Genomic DNA, 9,663 nt, shown 5'->3' with positions numbered 1-9,663 from the left:
CCGATAATGTCCTGTGAAACAAGTAATTTCCAAGTGAACGAAATGCAGTGTTTTTTGTACTTTGGTGTATTTTTGCAGTGATAGTTCAAAATTCTAAAAAGTTTTTTGACTATCCTCGTTGGATGTGCACCGAGGGCCAACACTTTTACAATGCCGATTTGCTTGTGAGGACATGTGTGATTTTTCATGGAAAAAATTGAAAATATCTTGTTATCAGGATTTTTTTCTTTTTATTTATTGTATTTTCGTGACGAGTCAATCAATCAATCAACTAATCGACAATTCTTGTAGTACATAACATCATTTCCATATTTACGTAAAAGTCATAAACTATAGCCAGCATATTGTTGTATGGACGTGTTTGAAAAGAGATGAGAAAATTTTCAGGGAAATTGAATGAGTGTTTCATCCATTAAGTACTACATAACAAAGTCATGCGAGTAGGTAATATATAGGATAATTAAATACATAGCAATAAAAAAATTACCTACTATCATTTGTAACCAAAAGAATCACTTGAAATGATTGTGAATAAAGCATAATTCGTTAGGAAATAAATATATGCATACATATATATTTAAAGTAAAGCAGTCAGCGAAGCAAATTCCGTCGATTCTTGTATATAGATTTCATACGCAAATAGAAATACGCTAAGCCACTTGACACTCTTCTTCATCCGTTATTACTTGTTCCAGCCGTTGAATGGCACTTTTATTTTAAGTTTGAATTAAATCAACTAAAAAAATATTTTAAAAATTCCAACGTTTATCTATTTGTATGAGCAACGTTTATCACGAAAATTGAAAAATACAATTAAATTTTTTTATGCAAATTTAAAAATTTTCATCTAGTTTTTTGTCCTAAAAGTGCCTATAAAGCTGTCCTCTTCGAATTTTGATAAGTGACTGTACACTCTGTGTAAAACGCAGTTAAATTAAAATTAGAAAACATGAAAAACTATGAAGCTTTTGAGAACTTTAAACGTTGTATATGTCCAAACACGCTTTGCAAAAAAAAAAAAATAAATAAATAAACATTTAAATGAACGGCGAAAATGTGTATAAATTGTCTTGTGTGTACAGCTGAAAAAAATATATACATAGTTATAAACATGAATATATAAACAAACTAAATAAAAAGCGCTGGTTTATACAATCGTACATATATTATACACGCGAATAATTTTTTCGGCTTTTTTAACGAACTTTTGAATAATAAGAAAGATAAAAGAAAGAAAAAAAACATATAAAATTGCATAATGTGCATAAATATACAAATGTCAATTGAAAAACAACCTAATCTAACAGGTGCGTGTCTAGAAAATAATTGAAAGTGTATAATCAAGATAATTTCAAGAGAAAATAGGAATCAATTCGCTTGAGTACGAGTAATGTGTAAAATTTATCAATTAGTTTGGCTGATTTGTTAAATATTTCAAAAAATTAATATTTACCGACTACTGAAAAATTTTTGTCTTAATATCATAAAGTTTTAATTATTCAATTAAATTCTATGTAAAGTTTGGAAGGCTTTACAAATGTAACTATATATTTTGTATATTATAAAAAAGACTGGAGTAATAAATTTAATTTTTATTTAGCTTGTGATACCTATACATTTAAAAAATTTTTTTGCTTTAGGCCCGTAATTAATGATTGATTTTAAAAATAAGCGCTTAAAATTCAAACACAAGACTGCAGCGAAAAAAATATTTTTCTCGCGCAATCTTTTATATCACGTAGAAGCTGTTGTAAGCTTATATTTATAGACCTTCATTAAAATGTGGCGAAGCCGCGAGCGAAAAAAATTTATAGGATGTATGCAATACGCACCATGACACATAATTGTTGAAAAATAAAATTATTGTTATTATGGTGCATAGAAGCGAGTTTACGATATTATTTTGAGTAATAAAATTATTACTTTTGTTCATATTAATTTATTTTTCCTAATGTTTGTGTTTTCTTTTGTTAAGTGAGCTGAAAAAGTGTCAATAAGTGATTAAACATACTGTGCTGTTATAATTGTCTTAGTTGTAACATATACGTGTTCATTAACTTTTAAGTGTGAAGTGATTCAATGTTCTGGGAATGTTTTAACAATACTTCAATATTTTTTGGTGTGATAGGAGTACCTTAGTACAAATATGTCATTCTTTATCTATCAAAATCGTTGATCGTAAAATTCTGGTGTTAAAACATGAAAAAAAAGATACAGAAGGAAAGAAAAACAGAAAAAAAATCATGTGGTCATTTTATATTTTTAATGTTTGAAATTTCAAGATTACCTACGTGTCAAATCCTAACGGAGAGCTAAGAAAAATTTTTATTTGATCATTAATGACACTACCGTGTGAGAGTAAAGTATCCGGAATACTGCAAGTCTGCAATTACAATATTAAATTGGTTGAAAAAGTTTGTATGTATGATTCGGTGAAGTTTCTTCATTCATGATTTGAATAGTGCGTTTGTTATATAGTCATAATTGTATAATTAATTTTAAGTGGTCGAATTTCATTTGTTTTTTAAAAATAATTATGATGAAAAAGGTGGAAGTTTTCCAAGTGAGATAAATAAAAATAAATACAGAACCTAAAACTCATGTCTCTTTATTAAAAAATTTTTTTAAATTTATTTTTGTCCATAAATTTATTTTATTTCCTTGTCTTTGTTTACACGGCAATACGACATGTATTCATAATGAGTTTTAAACATTTCTTTACCTACAGACAACATAATTTTATATGATATGGCTGTTATTGTTATTTATAACTTGAAATTACAGCAACCTAATATAAGGAAAGGACTGTGAAAAAAAAAAAAAAAAAAAAAAACAGGTACAAGAGCCACGAAAATAAAAAAACTTATTGAGTTAAAACAAAAAAAGTCCGTCGCAAAAACACCGATCGAGTGATGTAGCAGAATAGAAGACAAGAACTGCAAAATAAATAAACCAATATAACTGGTTTTTTTAAGACCTATCTTCGAGCAAATTTGAGCGATCCGATTTTTCACTCATGAGCCAAAGATTTTTGGTCAGAGCATTTTAGGTCACTTGGATTATTGGTTCAACGGGACCCTTTTTATTCTTTAAATATTATTGTAGCTTTAAACATTGTACGATTTCAGGATTGTTTCGATGAAAAGTTTGAATTACAAAAATAGATATTCGTGTTGTTTTTTGAAAAAAAGAAAAACAACAAATTAGCATCTTTTTTTACTAATAATTTAAACTAAAATGTAATTGCACGAAATATAAAACGTATATATGTAAGACCAAAAAAATGTGGTTTTCAAATAATTACCTATGGTGACATAGGTACTTACTTATAAGCACTTTCCTGAAATTTCTCTAAGTATCTGCCCTTTGATCTGACTGCCTGCCTCGTTCTCGGACTTTTACTTTGCGTAACAGTCGTACTTAAGTATATTAGGTACTAAGTAAACAAACTCGGAGCAGAACGCGCGTGTTCGTGCATTTGAATTTGGAGGAAAAGAGACGAACACACCTGTGGTAATTTTCGCGCTGGATTTTCGTACATAATTCACGAGCGCATACAGTACTTACCATAGTTGATTAATTAATGTATTATTGTATAATTTTCAATCAATTGAGCGTTGACATCTTTTAAATCATTCAGGTGTTCAAGTACATCCTTAACATGCGTGTAATGTGTTTACTAGTGTATATCTATTTGATTTGTTCCAACATGACATAACCTGTTTCGGTTAAGTGTAAAAAAAAATCGCTACAAACAACATTTATGCATAAATTACTATTATTATTAAAAGTTTTGAATTTTGCTTCGTGCAAACTAAATATACACGGATGTGTCCACTGCAGATGATATTTTGTCGATAGTTATGCTGGCTTTGTCAGTCAAGATCAATCAATCAATATGCCTAAAGAAAAATCAATTTTTTTCTAGCGTGATACGTCAATATTTAAATGTGGTAATAAATTTCTCTACTAAACCAAGTGATACAATGAAAGTTTTAAATGTGGCTGAGAAAAATGATGCCGCTAAAAATATTGCAGCACACTTGTCAAGGGGTACTTCCCGAAGAGTATGTTTAAAGAACCATGTGACATTTTGTACTTTTTGTTTTTTATTTCAATGCATAAAATTAATTATTTTGTCTTTGACTTATAGAGAGAGGGTTTATCGAAATTCAACAAGATTTACGAATTTAATGCTTGTGTCTGGAATCAAAACTGTCAGATGATCATGACTTCTGTTTCTGGGCACTTGCTCACTTATGAGTTTGGTGGCAACTACAGAAAATGGTATGGCTGTCCACCGCTTAGTCTCTTTGATGCACCAGTTATGAAAATGTGCAAAGAAGAGTCCTATGAAAAAATTAAAAAGACTTTAGAAAAGGAGATCAAATCTTGTCAAGCTTTGATAGTATGGACCGATTGTGATAGAGAAGGTGAAAACATAGGATTTGAAATAATCCAAGTATGCCAAGCTGTCAAACCAAACATTAGAGTATACAGGTAAACATCACGTTTGATTCTGAATTTACTTTTTTAACAAGTCTCGGAAATTTATAATACTTTACTAATTTATAGAGCAAAATTTTCTGAAATCACTCAGATTTCCATCGAAAGAGCCCTTCAAAATTTAGAAGAACCAAATAAAAACTTGAGTGATGCTGTTGATGTTAGAAGTGAACTAGATTTGAGGATAGGTAATTTAAAATATGCTATCTGCTAATCCTATCTTACTTGATTTTAAGACTCAATGATTTGATTTACGAAACTAAATTTAGGCGCTGCTTTTACAAGATTTCAAACGCTAAGATTGCAAAAAACATTTCCTAGAAATTTATCTGATATGCTTATCAGTTATGGCCCATGTCAGTTTCCTACATTAGGATTTGTTGTTGAAAGATTTCTGGCCATTCAAAGATTTGAACCAGAACCTTATTGGAAAATAAAAGTGACTCACACTCAAAATGATCTCGAGGTTGAATTCAGGTACCATTTAATGATGACTTTTTACATAAAATACACGCAAATATATTGTAAAGTAATGGTTGCAAATTATCGCAATTGCATTTTTTTTTTTTTTTTAATACAGGTGGGCTCGTAACAGGTTATTTGAAAAGCTACCGTGCGAGATTTTTTTAGACATTTGCCAAGAAAATCCACAAGCCACGGTGGAAAAAGTCACTAGCAAGCCAAAAAGCAAGTGGAGACCATTGCCTCTTGATACAATTGTAAGTAGGAAAAAAAATGATTCTATTCCAAAAAATAACCCCAATAACATACATTGAGAAATTTTTCAATTTGGCTTTCAGGAATTGGAAAAACAGGGTTCCCGAAAACTTAAACTTACCGCAAAGGCAACGATGCAAATTGCGGAGAGATTATACACACAGGGGTTCATCAGCTATCCGCGAACGGAAACCAACATATTTCCTAAAGAAATGAACTTGGTATCACTAGTTACTCTTCAGACACCTGAGACTGTCGCTTGGGGTGGGTTTGCTCAACGATTACTCCAAGAAGGAATAACTCCAAGGCAGGGAAAAAAAAGCGATCAGGCTCATCCACCCATTCACCCAACCAAGTATACCGATTCGTTACAAGGTACTACGTTCACTGCTACTTTATTCCAATAATAGTAATAGTGGCTTATTACTGTTTAATTAATTAAAAGTTAATACTTATTTTCAGGTGACGAAGCACGAGTCTACGAATTTGTAGTGCGCCACTTTTTGGCATGTCTATCGAAGAACGCCGAGGGTTACGAGACGATCGTTGAAATCGACATTGCCGGTGAGAAGTTTCTGACAAACGGCCTGCAAATAATCGCGAAAAACTATCTCGAGGTTTATATTTACGAAAAGTGGAGTTCCAAGGAAATACACATCTATGAACGTGGCCAGACCTTCATGCCGACCTCTATTGACATGCTCGAAGAGACAACGTCGCCACCTCAACTACTCACTGAAGCCGATCTAATAGCTCTAATGGACAAACATGGCATTGGCACAGATGCGACCCACGCTGAGCACATCGAAACCATCAAGTCGCGACATTACGTCGGTCTCAAGGATACAAAGTATCTTATACCGGGTAAGCTCGGTATCGGCCTTGTCATGGGTTACGACCGAATGGGCTTCCAAATGTCCAAACCCCACCTCCGAGCCGAACTCGAGAACGACCTCAAACTGTTAGTATTTGGATTACTCCAAGCTATGATAGTTTTTTACTAGATAAAATTAACTGTTTTGCGTTTTGTAACTTTGATTCCATTATAGGATCTGTGAAGGGCACAAGCAACCTGACGAAGTGCGACGACAGACGATCGATAAATATCGAGAAGTGTTTCGAGAGGCATTGGTCAAAGCCAACATGATCGACGAAGCGCTTGCAGGATATTTAGACGAGCAACCCCAACATTTCGAGCAAGCGGTAATTCTCGATCCCGTCGAAGCCCTGCCGATCCTCAAGTGTCCTAAATGTGACTCGAACATGGTTATCAAGTCAAAAAGACAGGACAACGGCAAGTACATTGGATGCGTGGCCTTCCCCACTTGCAAAAATGTTATTTGGTTTCCTGATGCCGTTGAAGACATTGAAATCTTGGACGAAACCTGCACCCAGGTAAGTGATCTAAGTTTATTTATCTTGGCCAGTTTGAGTTGGCGACACTTTTTTCACATTGTTTTCCATACTGCCACTTTATGGATAAAATTGCATTAGTGCCCAGACAACATATTGAAGAAAATCAAGCTAAAGTTGACGCGCAACGCCTTTCCAGTGTTTGGAACGTCGTATACCTCCTGCGTGGGTGGTTGCGACGAGATGTTCAATAATCTGTTGGGCATTCGGCCGCAAACGGTCCGCCGTGCACGGGACTTGCCTGACTCCGGTTACGAGAGCAACGCGACTCGTTCTGCCAGCAACTCTCGGCCCACAAGCGCTAGCTCGAACAACATGCCGAGCCATCCAAGCAGTCGTAGCAACAGTAGCAATCGTTCAACGAATTATAACAATAACAACAGTCATAACAATAATCCAACGCCGACGTCGACACCTCGACAGCAAAATTGGATTAACGATTTTTCAAGCTTGCCCAGATCAGGTGGTAACTCCTCGGGCAATAGTAGACCGAATAATTCTAATGGCTGGACTAACACGTGGAATAATCAGAACACTAATACCTGGAATGCATCGGGTTCTGCAGGCGGCAGTAATAAGAATTTCAACACTAATTTTAATGGAACCTGTGAACCAGAATCCGACGAAATCATGTGTAATTGTCATCAAGTAGCTAAACAACTGACAGTTAGAAAGGAAGGCCCCAATCAAGGTAATTAAAATCATTGACATCTATGATGGATGTTTTTATCCGTCATAGTATTATTTATATAAAAAAAATAATAATAGCAAAATTAAATTTTTTTTTTTTTTTTTTTTTTTTTTTCACCAAAAACAGGAAGAATATTCTACAAGTGTGCAAAACCCCAAGGAGAGAGTTGTGATTTCTTTTTATGGTGTCCAAACTCTACAGGACAGGCATCGACTAGTGAGTCTGGACCCAATAATCGTGGTTTTTCCAATTCTGCAAGCACATCCGGTCGTCAAGGATCAAACTCAAATAACTGGAACCAGAATTTTCAAAATAACAGGCAAAACTTTAGCAATAATAACGCTGGTCAATGGAATGACAACACAAGTGACTGGAATGATGACAACCAAGTCATGTGTAAATGCGGGAATCCTGCGAGACAGTACGTTACATCGTCATCAATGCCAAAATACTGTAGAACAATTTATGCCATTTTATCGATTGTTGTAGGTTAACTGTACAGAAAGACGGGTTAAATAAAGGCAGGCAGTTCTACAGCTGTCCAAGTGGTGTTAATAGCTCATGTGGCTTTTTCCAATGGGCAGATACCGTCAGTGGAAACAGCGGTAATAGTGGAAACAGTAATAACTGGAATCCACCAGGGCCATCGGGGCCGAGTCGCGGGAGGGGTAGAGGTGGTGGTGGTGCTACAGGTGCTGCACCGAAAAAAAGTCGGGCTCCCACGGCTGGGGGAACAAAACGAAAATGCGGCGTTTGTGGGATCGAAGGTATCAAAACTACTTTTCATCTTAAGCAATTTGCAGTAATCATTGTTTCGATCTCAACAATCTAATATACACAAAATGTGTTGTTTGTTACAGGTCACACAAAAAGAACATGCCCGAACATTATGGACTGATACTTTACAGCTTGTACAGTACACTTATTTAATAAATATTGTACATTTTTCATGTTAAACTTTATATAGAACTTACTAATTAGTTTGTAACGATAGTACGTGATATTTTTTGACGTTACTGTAAGTATTCAACTTTATTTTGGATTAATGAAATTAAATCCAGTATGAAAAAATGCTTACACCTGTGTAACAAGTATTGAAACTTGCTGCGTAACTGCCTTATGCTGCAAGCCGTCTACCATGGTGACCCTTACTTTTGAGATTATCGTATTCTTCTTTTAGCGAATCAGCTTCTGTGGTAGTTTGCGTCATCTACAAGTTCGTTGTTGCATTTGTACAAAAAATTATTTATTTTTAAATTGTAAATTTTGTGAAATACAATATGAAATGTACATATATATTTTTATAAAAAAAATTTGACACGTTTGTGAATTACCATATCCAATAAAAGCTCAAACTTCACTTTTAGCAAGTTATTTTCTTCCTGCAACTTTTGTACTTCCTTTTTTAATTTCTCGTTCTCCTTAAACGTTCCCCCAACTTTTCCAGTTTCTGCATTTATAAAAATTAACAGCAATAAACACTTTTGACAGTAATGATGTTAATGGCAACACTACGATGGTGTGAACATTTATTACCGGGTATCCAAAGACCTCCGTCAAACACAGCTTGCTGATCGCCAAGGCAAATCCTGATCTCTCCAACGTTGGGACCAAGTTCCTTTTCGATTCTCTTCTGGCTCAGGTCTTTGCTCGCTAGCGATACCGAAGCTTTTCTCGTTGGGGTCTTTTTTGGTGAAAACGAAGTCTTATTCAACCAATTTGGCATTTTAATCATTATGCCTACATTAGATTTTTTTTTTAATGTACTATTTACCACAAAGCGAATAAAAATCGGTACGATGTTTAAAAAAGACCCTTTACGGTAAATTGAAAACGTTTACATTTGTTTAAGTGATAATTTATGAAATTCAAGTCGCACTTTTTGTATTGATGAATCGGTATGACGGTAACTTTGGTAACGCGCCCCGCCGTCGCGTGTGGGGCGCAAATATAAAAAAACACCTGCGCACTTTCTACATCACCATTTTATCGGCTCGTGTATTTGTCACTATTGCCTGCATATACCTTATATGTGCATATAAATACGCGATTTGCTGATTCAACAGTATCCATCAATTCATCGAACAAAGCACAATCTTTTATTATTGACTCCTCCTCCTCCTCATCCCCAAAATCTCAATGCTATATATTAAAATATACATGTATAAATTTATTGCATTGGGTGCTGGGGGTGTTAGAAAAAAATTTCGCTCTTTTTTAAATTAAAATTTAAGAATTGATAACAGCTAAAAAATTTAAAATATTTTGTTCAAAGTGTGGTTTCTGTTGTTATAGCTATAAAATTTTACTATTTTTCTTCTTTGAAACAGCAATTA

The 9,663-nt window shown here is 34.2% G+C and overlaps 2 protein-coding genes across 2 annotated transcripts; one reads left to right on the top strand and one right to left on the bottom strand.

Moving 5' to 3' along the window:
• The first annotated feature begins 3,544 nt into the window (after positions 1-3,544).
• On the top strand, positions 3,545-8,687 carry Top3alpha (topoisomerase 3-alpha). The gene is made up of 12 exons (XM_014353950.2): positions 3,545-4,067; positions 4,154-4,500; positions 4,576-4,694; positions 4,776-4,983; positions 5,087-5,225; positions 5,307-5,598; positions 5,686-6,184; positions 6,273-6,618; positions 6,718-7,327; positions 7,454-7,748; positions 7,817-8,094; positions 8,188-8,687. The coding sequence occupies exons 1-12, from the start codon at positions 3,864-3,866 to the stop codon at positions 8,223-8,225; spliced, it is 3,375 nt and encodes a 1,124-aa protein (XP_014209436.2). The 5' UTR covers positions 3,545-3,863; the 3' UTR covers positions 8,226-8,687.
• Cby (beta catenin antagonist chibby) lies at positions 8,391-9,136 on the bottom strand. The gene is made up of 3 exons (XM_014353951.2): positions 8,864-9,136; positions 8,662-8,777; positions 8,391-8,537 (listed from the first exon to the last, which is right to left on the bottom strand). The coding sequence occupies exons 1-3, from the start codon at positions 9,060-9,062 to the stop codon at positions 8,445-8,447; spliced, it is 408 nt and encodes a 135-aa protein (XP_014209437.1). The 5' UTR covers positions 9,063-9,136; the 3' UTR covers positions 8,391-8,444.
• Between the last annotated feature and the right edge of the window lie 527 nt (positions 9,137-9,663).

The sequence above is a fragment of the Copidosoma floridanum genome, unplaced genomic scaffold, assembly GCF_036245765.1.
Source record: "Copidosoma floridanum isolate Cflo_tuat_1 unplaced genomic scaffold, Cflo_Japanese_pri ptg000007l, whole genome shotgun sequence".
In the NCBI taxonomy this organism is placed as follows: domain Eukaryota; kingdom Metazoa; phylum Arthropoda; class Insecta; order Hymenoptera; family Encyrtidae; genus Copidosoma; species Copidosoma floridanum.
The sequence above is the reverse complement of the archived record's forward strand: the minus strand, read 5'-3'. Positions and strand labels throughout refer to the sequence as shown.

Coding starts and splice junctions, on each gene's coding strand:
- Cby (XM_014353951.2), bottom strand. CDS start 9,062: ATGATTAAAATGCCAAATTGGTTGAATAAGACTTCGTTTTCACCAAAA. Junction 8,778..8,863: donor CGGAGGTCTTTGGATACCCG/GTAATAAATGTT, acceptor TTATAAATGCAG/AAACTGGAAAAGTTGGGGGA. Junction 8,538..8,661: donor TTGAGCTTTTATTGGATATG/GTAATTCACAAA, acceptor ACGAACTTGTAG/ATGACGCAAACTACCACAGA.
- Top3alpha (XM_014353950.2), top strand. CDS start 3,864: ATGCTGGCTTTGTCAGTCAAGATCAATCAATCAATATGCCTAAAGAAA. Junction 4,501..4,575: donor CCAAACATTAGAGTATACAG/GTAAACATCACG, acceptor ACTAATTTATAG/AGCAAAATTTTCTGAAATCA. Junction 7,328..7,453: donor AAAGGAAGGCCCCAATCAAG/GTAATTAAAATC, acceptor CACCAAAAACAG/GAAGAATATTCTACAAGTGT.